This window comes from Copidosoma floridanum, unplaced genomic scaffold (assembly GCF_036245765.1).
Source record: "Copidosoma floridanum isolate Cflo_tuat_1 unplaced genomic scaffold, Cflo_Japanese_pri ptg000026l, whole genome shotgun sequence".
Lineage (NCBI taxonomy): Eukaryota > Metazoa > Arthropoda > Insecta > Hymenoptera > Encyrtidae > Copidosoma > Copidosoma floridanum.
This window is the reverse complement of record NW_028321903.1, coordinates 6,390,262-6,403,491: the sequence shown is the minus strand read 5'-3', so window position 1 is coordinate 6,403,491 and position 13,230 is coordinate 6,390,262. Positions and strand designations below refer to the sequence as shown.

The 13,230-nt window shown below is 34.5% G+C and overlaps 1 protein-coding gene across 4 annotated transcripts in view; it reads right to left on the bottom strand.

Annotated features, from left to right (window-relative positions):
• Positions 1-13,230, bottom strand: part of Duox (dual oxidase) — a 934,738-nt gene that overhangs the window by 447,271 nt on the left and 474,237 nt on the right. For all 4 annotated transcript variants that reach the window (XM_089595596.1, XM_089595599.1, XM_089595598.1 and 1 more), the window contains exon 9: positions 6,636-6,837. In XM_089595596.1, coding sequence (XP_089451722.1) covers positions 6,636-6,837 — 202 coding nt within the window. The remainder of the gene's footprint in view (positions 1-6,635; positions 6,838-13,230) is intronic.

Here is a 13,230-nt window from a genome sequence, read left to right as displayed (position 1 = left end):
GATAAAACTATCAAGTCAATATTACAGGCAAACTGAAGCATTATTAAAGGCTACGAAAAAACCAATATTTTTATAGTTAGCGATCACGAAATTACCTGGTCTTCATCTGCAATTTTACGGAACTTCGTTGAGGCATATCTTGTCAGCGGAGAATCTCCAAAAATGTAATTTTTCCTTTTGCTCATTCTTATTCTTTAACAATCGTAAGTTTATTATTTATGAAAAATTATGTTTATTATTAGTCTCTACATTTAATTTGATTAATGCAGTAAACAATTAAAACTATTGTAAGACAATAAGTAAATTCATGGGATATTGAAATGAGTTGGTTGACACAAATATAAACAACATGTCGCATTAAGGCCTCTGCACCAAAACTGACGTATGCACAACGCATTGAACTTTCAAGTCACTGCTACAGCTACCACGGGCTATTGGGATTATGCCTCTACCACGTGACCTCAGTATATATATATGACTAATATAGAGGCAAAATAACACAGGTCTTATGGGAGGAATCTTGTTTTTATTTTTTTTTCGCACTTAAAAAAATATTGAGCTTAAAAAAATTGTTAATTCTATGTTACTAACATAATGAGAGTTACGTAGTTATTTTTTTCCTTTGGTGAATTCGTTCATGAAGGTTGAAACAGCGTTTTAAACGTATACGGAGTGCCGTTTAACCCTACTTTGAGCTGTTTGTTTACCTCTGAGCATCAGCAGCAGTGGTGCAGCAGCAGCAACAGCTGAAACAAACAGCTCAAAGTAGAGTTAAACGGCACTCCGTATACGTTCAAAATGCTGTTTCAACCTTCATGAACGAATTCACCTAAGGAAAAAAATAACTACGTAACTCTCATTATGTCAGTAACATGGAATTAACAACTTTTTTAAGCTCAATATCTTTTTAAGTGCGAAAAAAAAAAAAAAACAAGATTCCTTCTATAAGACCTGTGTTATTTCGCCTCTATGTTAGTCATATATATAATGAAGTCACGTGGTAGAGGCATAATCCCAATATCCCGCAATCGCTGACGGCATTGTATGTTGGATCAGCTGGCGCTGTCTTACGCAAGTGGCGCTGTTTTTCTGATGGAGTGTTCGGTGTTCCGCTATTATTTCCAGACTTTCACTAAGAAGTAGACACTTTTCTATTCATAATAGAGGAACACTTCATCAAAAAAGCAGCGCCACCTGAGTGAAACAGCGCCACCTGTGACCTGACCCAACATACAATTCCGTCAGCGATTACGGAATATAGCCAAGGAGTACTCAGATCAGCCAATCACCGATACATTCCACTGTTTCCCGTAGCTGATTTGGTTGATCCCAAATTAAATATGGCTTCTGCGCATACGTTCAGTGCGAAGTCCTCTATAGTGATTTTGATGGGTACGTTTTTTGGTGTAGTCGGTTGATCGGTTTAATTCCTAAGGAAAGTTTATCTATACATACTATAAATATAGATATGCGTACAGAGGAATCGGACCGTTTGACCGATCGACTAACTACAAAATAAAAAGTACCCAAAATTTTGTGTTCTACTCTTTAAGCCTTTGTATTGTACGTTGTACATATGTATCTCAAAATATATACAAATTTCATTTTTTCTGAAAATTTAAAAGTAACTCGTGAAAAATGTCAATACCAATAAGGTACGCTTATATTCGTTACAAAACTGATAAAGTTTGTCGAATGGTCTCTATCGACAAAGTATTTTTCAAAGAAGTTGTCGATGAAGTGACAGAATATTTTCCAGTGCAGTGTAAACATCAAAGTGACTTTCATCGTACGTCGTGGTATTATGTTGAGAGTCGTAAATCGCATGAAACAAATAACCAAGCTCTTGAGAAAGTCAATATTTTGTGTCTTGGAGGTGAGCTAAACCAATCTATTTCGTACAGTGATGAATATTCTACGTTCGTAATGTCAGTATATTTATTCTTCTTACTAAATATATTTATACAGAAACTGAGAAACTCATCCAGAACAAAGTTAATGCATTACGCTTAAAGTATCCTATCATGCATATGTCATCAAGTGTTGATACCGATGTAGAATTTCGAAGCAAATTAAAACCGCAAAATGTAAGTTATCATACAAAATGTATAATTTCATAAGTAAAACCTAATTTTTTGAGTTACATACACTTTATGATCCCTTGAAAACTTTGTATCCACGAGTGTTCCTGTTTTTAATTTATGTACAGTAAGCATGTGCCACAGAAAAAAATAGATTTGTTTTTTGTTTGCAGTCAAGAAAAAGGCCTTCTGATTTAAAAAAGACAAGTAACAACAAGTCGCGGTAAAGAAGTTATAAAAAAGTTGAAAACCAACTTCAGGCCTGCATTACTTATTGATTCAGAAGACGATGAGCCTACACGTGATGAATCGCAAGAAAATCCGACGGGCACCAACATCCAGCATATAAAAAACAATCTTCTTGCAAGGAATAAAACAACCTCTACCGTTCTTCTAGATAGGCTAATTACATCTGCTGTTTCTGCAAAAAATGGTACAAATAACAAAATTTGTGTCTCATCAAAATTAAATCGTCAACTCTGAAAATACCATTAAACCTTGCATGCACAAAATTTTGTATAATTTTCAGGAGAATCGATTCTTTCCAATCTAACCAATCGGAATGAATCGGTACCTCAACATGAGATTGATGTTGAGGATGAATTGATTAATTGTTTTGAAGATGAAGAAGATATTGAAAATGCGCGTAAAGGAGCGCCTTCGTTAATATCAAGCTGACAGAAGACATACAAAGGTTGTAACAAAAATGCAAGTTCAAGTTCTTCTAATGTAACGGGAAATTTACGTACAAACGCGGGTAAGGATAAGACTGAACAACTGACAGTAATGTCATCCACCTTGTCCGAAGTCCCGTCCAGGCCACAGTTACCAAATGATGAGGTTGCAAATGTAGACGGCGGAGTTGATATGCCTGTAGCACATAACTCAAAAGCCAGTTTACAGAGATTAAAGCAAACCTTCAATAAAAATCCCTCCAGCTCATTCAGTTTAGCAGGAGCGTTACCCACGTTACAAGGCGCTACTGGCATTTCACGATCAACAGTCACTTCACCTACCTTTTCCGAAGTCTCATCCAGGCCATCGTCCCCCCGTGATGGTAAAAATGGAGAAAATCATTCTGACGAGGCTGACAACCTCCCAGGTATATGTCTTTTCCTACATCTTTTATTTCTTTTTTTTTCTTGATCAACTTCAGTTTATGTGATCGCCATCTATATATCTATACATCTTTTTTTATGTGAACGATTACATAAGCTTATAAATAGTACCCTCGATATTATATTTCTTATAAAATTTTAATTCAAGACTAGAGTTCATTTTTTGTCTCTAAATTCTTTGGCGAAAGTGGAGTATTTGCTAAAAGTTACATATACTTTGTGCAACAAAATTCGATCTATGAGAAGCAAAGCAAAAAATGTAATGCACAATCCACGTCGGCACCTCCGATATAACTTTGTTCCACAAAATTAGTGTATGAATAGTTTTTTGTAGATTATGTATGTCTATTAAACTTTTTAGTAGTGTAGGTAGTATGCTACTAGTCGTTAATTATTTATTAATCTGGCTAAACGAAATTGCTTTAGTGCATGTCAGCAAACATATTTTGTGTAAAGTGTCAATGAATGACAAAAACTTTTTTTTCATATAATTGAATGCGGTCTTTTTATAACTATGAAAACTTTTGTTTCATAAAAAGAAATAAGTAATTTTTTTTAAATAAGATTTTCACTAGATTGAAGCTGTTAAAAAATGTCTAACATATAAACAAAATGTGTTCAGTTTTGTGTACTGCATAAATATTGGTATTTTCAACATTGTTTTGCATCGTATATACCCATTTAATTAACAGGAGAATAATATTCATTACCAACTTTTATGTACATATACATGTATTTATAAATTATACTATGTACATACGTATACATGAGTAATAAAAACCGAATATTACTAAGTACATCAAATGTCAAAACTAATCGTTTTGCAACAAACACGTTCTTTTTAAACTGTTATATTTTCAATACGGCACATTTGTTAACACGTATGTATATTTTACAATCTTATTTATTGTATTTTCTTCTGTATTTATAAATCCAGCGAATAGATTGTTTCAATACGTATAAATGTTATACTTTTCGCAAATGTTTTAGTTACGTGTCTGAAGTTCAGACTCTGAACCCATAACTTTACAAAGAACAAATAAAAACTATTGAAAATACTTTATTATCGTACTTATCTTTTTTACTATCCTCACAATCATGCATTATAATTGCTAAATTTTAATATTAGTGTGAAATGCTTATTTTTATTACTGTAAGTGCAGTAAGAATTTTTGTAAATACAATCTTCAGAAAAATCACGCGACTAGTTGCGTAACTAGTCACACAACTTTTTGCTCGATAAAGTTGCACGACTAATTGCGTGATTAGTCGTGCAACTGGTCTCGCAATTACCTGCGTGACTAGTTGCGTGACTAATAGCGAAGTTTTTTAAAGGTGAGGTTCATTAGTTTACGTGCAAATTGCAAGAAACCGTATTTTTAAGTCATTTTTTCCAAATTCGACAACTCGCATTCTAATCAATATCAAAAGCTAAAGTTTTGGCTGCAGCCCTCCATGGAGGTATGTAGTATATCCCATAATATCTACACTTAACTGCAGCTTAATCAGACGTGAACTTTTTTTAAATCGCAGCAATAAACCAAAAAAAAGTCTATCCGTAAAACAGCTATAACAAAGTCATTAGCAATGGCGTTGCAACATACATAAATTCTTCAAACGTGCCTTTATTTGTCTGAACTTACTTTAGAATACGGCAAAGTTTCATTAAATTTCATGCTTCGGAACTACTGTAAATGTTCACTGCAAAAAAACTGAGATTGGGATATCAGCGCAGCTGTGTGGCAGCGGCCGTTTAGCCACCATAGGCCCAACTTCACTTGGATTGAAATTGATACGTGCAGACAAATAGTTTTAAGTCAACTCACTATCCGTGGTAAACACCATGGTCTATAGAAAGCCCTTTGATCTTCAACTTTTTTGTGTGTACCATAAATAGAATACATTCAGACATGCACTGTATCGATGCTTATGTGGACACATCATACTGTGGTTAAGTAGTTACAGAGCCTGATTCAAATGCTTAAAAATGAATGTTCAATTGCTGGCCACAGCAGATCTTTTTTGATGTGAAAATTATTCTTAAAATGCCTCTAATAGATTTATTACCTTAAGAAAAAAAAATGTTTATAAAAATAAAAACTATATCTTTGTTTTCTGATACTTACTTATATATATATATATATATATATATATATATATATTGCTGCGCAAATGTAACATACTATACGTATTTTTCTTTACGTTTCTTTGTTTAATAGTGAATTTTAATATAATCTGGTTGTACTACGTAGCATGGAAATTTTTACTAAGTGGCAAGTATGTCTCAGCTCTTCTAAAAAATAGTAGTTTTTATTTGAGCTGTAACTCTTTTTCTAACACAACTTTCCTCAATGTAATTTTATTGCTAATTTAGTATATACTCCTCTTAATATGTTACTAAGCTAAGCGTGTAATACTACGAAATTTCCTTATGACATAGAGCACACATTCTACGCAAGTAATAAAAACTAATATTTATGTCAAAGAGATGTTTCTATATAAGTACCTATTCTGATTATTCAATAGCATATATAACTGTACAAGCCCTAGATAACTCAACTTGCCAAATAATCACTTTTTTTCAATTTTTGCGCTCTCTTTGAGATTTGCAGTTAATTACATAATTCAGTGTTTATACTTTCAGATCCTAACTAATTCTCATAAGTTATCATTTTTTTCTAATATTCATACATATGTACCATGGTAAGAAAATGACAATGTACACTTATTTATGATATGCAAATACTATACTTATAGGTTAGCTAGTAGTTCTTGGAGATGAGTATTGTATATTTTTTTTAAGTATGAAAAACTTTTTGGAAATTATGTTCTTTCTCAGTTAATGTAAAAAAAAATTTTTTCTTACTTTGGTTATGAAGGGTGATTCGGAGATAATTTTTGATTCCTGCCTTATTAATACAAATACTACAATTGTCTAGATTTATATAACTATTTATTTAACATTTAGTTAATTAAGAAATAAAATTAACTATAAAAATAATATCTTAACACGCTGAAGAATAAGTCAAGCCAAATTTTAGCAAAATTAATTAAAAAGGCAAGAATTTAAGGCAAAATGTTAAAAACCACATGCTGGCCACATAAGGTATGATCTAATTTTTAACTTTTTTTCTTAAATTTTACTGAATTCCGCTAATATTAAGCTATTTATATTTTATATTAATTAAAGAATGTGTTATAAGAGCAAAGACAAAAATAATTAAAATTAAAAAAAAAAAATTAAAATAAAAACTATGAAACTAAAGAAAACAACGATATTAGTAGTAATAATAGTAGTAATTTCATTAATAATAAAACAACTAGCTAATAAATGAATATTTTTTTAAAGTTATTGTTAGAAGCAACTTACATTTTAATAAAAGAAATACAATCTTAAAATATTAAGCATTGGTTCAAATAAACTATTACTGTTTACCTTAAAATAGTTATATCGCTGTAGAGTCATGCAAGGCTCAAGCATTGACGAGTTAAGCTGGTAGGGCTGAGGGCAGGGATCGTCCTTTAACCATACAAATACATTGCGTTGTACAGCGTCTGGTGGTGTGTTGGTTGTATTAGTAATGATATCCCACATTGTAACACTCCTGATGTCCTCGATCTCACTTTTGATAAAAATGCTGTCAACAGAAATGTGTTGAAAACTTTATCTGTGGTATGTAACGAATGTATGCACAATTAATATGTCGAATTTGTGGTTGTACTGTAGAAGAACTCAATTAGTTAAAAAAATTAATAAAAACACTGAAAAAATAGCAAGATTTAACTTATTTGTATCAATTAAAATAATATAAATACTTTTTTTGGTGTTCAGGCGGAAGTATAAGTAAGGAGACGTAATTATGCATCCAAATATGCAACAAGTAACTAATTAAGATACAATCCTCTTGATCCTAATTACTTTTCTACAGCTAATTCTCAATTTCTCTCTATCCATTCGATAAAATTATAAGTGATTTACTTTTTATAAGGACAAACATTTGAGAAGGCCAGACTACCACAATTCCACAATAGTACTAACAAATTTCAAAATTATTTGACGCTGTGGTTACAAAGTTAAACGTAACACAGCTTTGAGTTGATGGTCTCAGCCTATTATTAGTTGTTGTTTTCTGCCACCTAATCTGAGCGAATAATAGCTCGAAAGTGTCCATTTAAATTCTTAATTTCAATATCTTATTGTAAGCCTATTTTAACCTTTATATATTAGTCAGTTTTTTAAATCTACTTCTAGAACAGGTGAGATTTCCTATTTACAAAGCACAATTATACTTATCAGATCTAACTCCTACTTTACTTATATATCTTACAATTAACATTCCCTGACGTAACTCAACCCTTAGTTAGTCTTTGTTGAAAGTATCTGTTTTTATTTGCTTTTTAATACGTATTTGCTGTGTGCCATGATCTCAAACAGCAAATCCAGTATGCAAAAGAAGTAGTGATCCCTAAAAACAAAAGTAACAAATAGCTTTTTCTGGATTGTGAGCTCCACTTTTTTTTGCACACACCCTACATTCATATTCAAGATGTTTTATTTTCTTTAAATTACCACTAAATGCTTTTTTTTATTATATAGGCGCTTAACTTATTCAACTCAACTAATTATTGAATGTTTCAATAATTCAAATTACAATAAAAGTATTATTATTAAAGTGTAAATATCAAAGCATGCGTTAAGATCGAAATCAGCTCACATTGAAATAGATCAAAATGCGTAGAAAAAAAATTTCAAGTATCATTTAGGAACATCTGTCACCACCATTTCTTAGATATACGACGTTCAGTGATTTTTGTGTTATTTGATCTTTTTCAAAATAAAGCGCTCTTAATTAAACTTAAATAATAGTACGAAACTTTTTTAGCAAAAAAATTACATAATGTAACATATATAGAAATTGTACAAAAATTTTGATATTCATGGTTGTGGTTGGGAAACTCAAAATACACCGCAACTTTTCAAAACTTTAATCTTACGGTACCACTACACATCAAACAATTAACTATACATATCACTAGAATAAGCTTAAGTTACTTTATTCTAACTGTAAAACGCTGAAGTATAAGCTGAAATTGTCGTAAAAAATTTATAAAATCATGTGTTCAACTTTTTTTAATAAAAAAAAAACTTTTTTTGAATTTCCTATCAGAATACTGTGCAAAGATAAAGTTAAAATTTGTTACTATTTATTGTAAGGTAAAGTAGTAGTAAATATAAAAAGTGAACATAACCTTGTAATACATATCCACGAACAATTTCTTATTTTTAAACATTAAGCAAATCAACTTATCAAACTAATAATATAGCAAATGTCTTTTTATGTTTTGTGTGATTTAGAAAAAGGTAAAAAAAAAAACTCTACTTGTAACAAAACGTAAAATACTCTAAGGTAAAATTAAATTAATTTTCTATTTAACGATTACATCATACCTGTTTTAAATCTTCTCAAACCTTAATGATGGTAGATTTTTTTATCTTCTGATAATTTCCTATATTTTTTATTAATTAAAGACAGTAGAAAATCAAAAAAGAACTCTTTCGTTTTAAATAGTTCTATTATAGAATAGATAACTTTATTATATTCCAAACAGCTTATATAAGAGTACACATATAGGGGCACCTTGTGTGCGTGTGTGCACTAGAGCGTTGGGGGGTAAAATTAGAATGGGACTGCGTGAGAATGGGATTTGTAAGGGACGCGCACCGGGTAGGCAGCGCTTGACGGGGTCTGAGAGTAGGGTTTCGCTGGAGAGGAGTACGTAAAAGAGAGCTCGTGAGGGCAGTTAGATGGGCTCGCCTCAAAAGGAACGACGTTGGCAGCAGTACCAGGGGGACCTCTGGAATCCAGTCGAGCGTCTAGTTATCGCTGGGAATCGTTTAGCTACTTTGACATTATTACAGATTGCTGCACGGTAAAAGGAGTAAGTGTTCCCTTTGATTTCCTATATCGTTTTCTCATCAACTCTAGTTGATAAGTTCAGACCAAACAAGGCAGAAATCCCTGGTTGCTTAATTGATCAACCAAGTGGTGGCCTTAGGTCAGCGATCGGATACGAAGGACGGATATTTTGTTATTTAATTTTTTTTAATTTTGTTAAAAATCACGTTTTGTAATTATGTCAGATTTCGCAGAAACAAAAATAATTATATATAAATTTTTGTTTGTTTGTTTGTTTTTAATCATAAAAAATGATTCATTGTGTGAGATAATCGATTTCAGCTCTTTAAGTTCTTATGATTTTATTTGATTGATATTAAAGGCCCTTTTTTCTGTCAATTTAGAAATTTGAATAAATACCAAGAATTAAATAAGACTAATTTTTGAGCTCATTTCTTTTTGGTTGCGTGTCTCCTCAGCTCCTCTGTCTGCCGTTATACCACGATCCACTTTCCTTCACGAATTACCCTTTACAAAGTGGACCATTTCATCTGGTACCCCTGGTGGGACAGAGGAGTTTAGAAGTTCCCGCAGATAGATACGCGATTAGTAATTCTTAAATATACTGTGATTTTCCTAGTATGACTTTACGGTCACCACCCGCCGGGAATGGCGATCTCAACACAAATGTTTCACTAATGGACAATTTTAATTTTCCTATCGAAGCTGGGGGGGCGCGGCGTAAAAACAATACAAAGAAAAATTTTAACAAAAGTATTCCACCGTCAACGTGCATCCTCCGTTCATCGGAGGAAAATGTAAACGAAGCTAGTGGGGGCGTGATTGAACCCGACGGTAGTAACACCGAACAACTTTTGCATACTAATACGGGTCCCACTTTTTTGAGGGAGGAATCAAGTACGAATACGATTTTTCCGCATATCATTAATGCACCCCCAACACAAATTTTGCTTGGGAAAAACCATCAGCCTCCTGATAACGCACCGTTAAATACACAAGTTCGCATTCACGAATTAGAGGATATGTGTCGCCAATTAGCAAGTGTAAATTTTAACTATAACCGGACGGTAAAAGAGCAGCGGAAAGTGTTAGAATAAACGAGGGAGGAACTTAGACGTAGTCGTCACGAACAGGAAACTCGTTTTGAAGCCCTTGAGAGAGGATCTCAAAACGTGTGACAATCTAACGAAGGGGAATTTTAACCTAGGACAATTCGAGCTTCTGCCGTGGAAGAGAGAGCCATACCAACTTTAAAATTAGAATTACCTACGTTTGGGGGGACACCTTTTGACCACCCAACCCGGTTTATACGAGATCTCGCTGATTACGTTGAGGGCATGCGTGTTCACCCCAACGAGCTTAGGTATGATTTGGGACAGGCTTTGAAAGGGTTAGCCCACGATTGGTGGTTATATATTTCGGGAGAGATTAGGGATTTTCTACATTTTATTAACTGTTTTAATGAAAAGTATTGGAGTACAGAGATGCAAAATAAAATACGTAGGGAACTCAAGTTTGGCTATTACCAAGCAGAGGGAAACCTGTCACGGAGTGAGTACGTCATGTATTTGTATAATAAAATCAGCCAATTTACTCATGGACCAACTAAGCGGGAAGCTGTAGGCCGATTCGCGTACCACTTCGATGCTCAAGTCCAGCAGTTAATCATGATGCGTGAGGTTAGCACAATTAGTGAATTAACAAAAAAATTAGATTTACTTGACATGATGGGAGGGTTAAATTCTCCTTACGAGAATGAGTCCCTTTCGCGGATTCGTTTTCAGGCGCGTGATACCTCCACGCCAAGTAGGAATGTACCGAACGTTTTAAATAGACAAAATAATCGGTCAGACTCCCACCGTAATAATAATAGTAGCTTTAATAATTCAGGTGGTCAATTTTCACGTTCGAACAATCACTCCAGTTTTTCCAATTCATCCGGGAACGATTATTCTCACCCTCCTCCACACAGTAATACAGGGGGTGCCCGTGAAAATTGGAGGGCTAGGGCTCAAGTTAATGAGGTTGATGTTGACCTTCAGGAAAACTAGAGGAGGTTGTGAATGATATTGCCCCGACATTCGCAACGCAGTGTAAAGAAAATTGCGGGGATTTTAGTAAAGCTTATCAATCAACAATTTGTTGTTTCGTAAGTTCTTTTAACGTGTCTCCAGCGAAGGAATTGCTTAACGAAAGCCATTTCACGAATCATAGCTGCTATAAAAAGCGTAACTTTGCTTGTTGTCCAGAAATTCAGGATATGATCAACGGCATTCCGGTACGGGCATTGATCGACACTGGTAGCAGAGTGACTTGCATATAGGAAGAGTTTTTCGAGAAGAATAAGGAGGGTTTCGAGGGATGCTTATCATTTCCGACCGTTGGGATGCGAGCTACGGGGTTTGTCGAAGAGCAATCCACACGTATAAAAAAACAATTACGTTGCCTGACTCAGATCAACGAGTCCGAATTCTTTTTCGATTTTTTTGTTATTCCCCGTTTGGTGCCCGACTGTATTTTCGGTATGGACAGCCAAAAAATCATGGGACTAATGATCGATATCGGGAAGGGAACGATTCGTCTTTCTACAGGTGAGAGGGTTATAAGTATCGAATCTGAAGATAATGACACCAACAGTGAGATTGAGGCAGCCGATAAAATTCAATTTACGAATTCGTAACCAGAGAAGGTGTGTCATGTTGGGGTTGAGGTATTAGATTTATCGGATCAAGAGATTGACGAAAAAGTTAATAGTCTCCAGGAAGTTTCTACCGAGGAGAAAAGTTTATTACGCTCGTTAATCTGTCGATTCAGGCCAATCTTCCACGAGACACCTGGATGTTTTAAATGATATGAACATAAGTTAATTTTAAAAGACAATGAGTCTTATTTTCACAAAAATTACCCAGTTCCCATGAATTTACGTGACCAAGTTAACGCTGAAATTGAACGGATGCTTGCTTTAAACATCATTGAGAAATCTAATACTCCATATATAAATCCGTTAAGACCGGTCTATAGGGTAATGGGAGGGTAAGGCTTTGCTTGGACGCACGTAAATTAAACAAAAGGCTCGAAAAGGATCATGAGGGTGCATTGGACGTTGATGATCTGTTTCGGTATTGCGGAGACCTTGGAGTTATGTCAAGTATTGATTTAACTGCAAGTTTTTGGCAGGTGCCTCTCGAACGCGATTCGCGAAAATACACCGGTTTTTTACATCGCGGTCGTACCTATCAACATTGTCGAGTTCCTTTTGGACTAAAGGTGAGCGGAGCGGCATTGGCGCGTGCAGCCGAAACAATACTTAATCAAGTTATGGGGTATGTCCATGATTTCGTTGATGATTGGATTTGCTTATCGGACACTTTTACCGAACATCTCAAACATTTAGAGAAACTTTTTCAGCTTCTATATGAGGAAGGAGTCACGGTCAACTTCCGAAAAATTATTTTTTGTCGTCAGGAAGTTCGTTTTCTTGGGCACATTTTGACAGAAGACGGGCTGCTAATTGATCTGGACTAGGTCCATGCCATCCGTGAATTTCCACGACCTGCTAATATAAAACAGCTGCAGGGCTTTCTGGGCTTGATCAATTTTTGTTCAAAATACTCTGTTAAACTCACGGAAACCATCCGGCCTTTGCTTTCTCTCCTCCGAACAGGTATCGAATGGTATTGGGAGGAGGAATAAAACCACGCGTTTACAAAAGTTAAAGAATTGTTTATTGATCAGATGATGTTGGCTCACCCGAAACCTAATCGGCCTTTCGTTTTGTATACGGATGCTAGCGGCATTGGACTGGGTGCCCTCCTCTGTCAAGAAGATGATTTTGGATATGAGCGTGTGGTTTATATGGCAAGCCATACGTTAAAAGGGGAAAAAGCCAAGTATTTCACGACAAAATTAGAACTACTCGCCATTGTGTGGGCCTTGCAAAAATTTCGATCGTTTATATTGGGTACGAAGGTCGTTGTAAAAAGTGATCATCGCGCTTTGTCCTATCTTTTTTCGTGTCAAACTTTAAGTGGGCGCCTTGAACGGTGGATGTTGGCAATCCAAACTTATGACATTGAAATCATGCATATCAGCGGGTTGAATAATAAGGCCGCG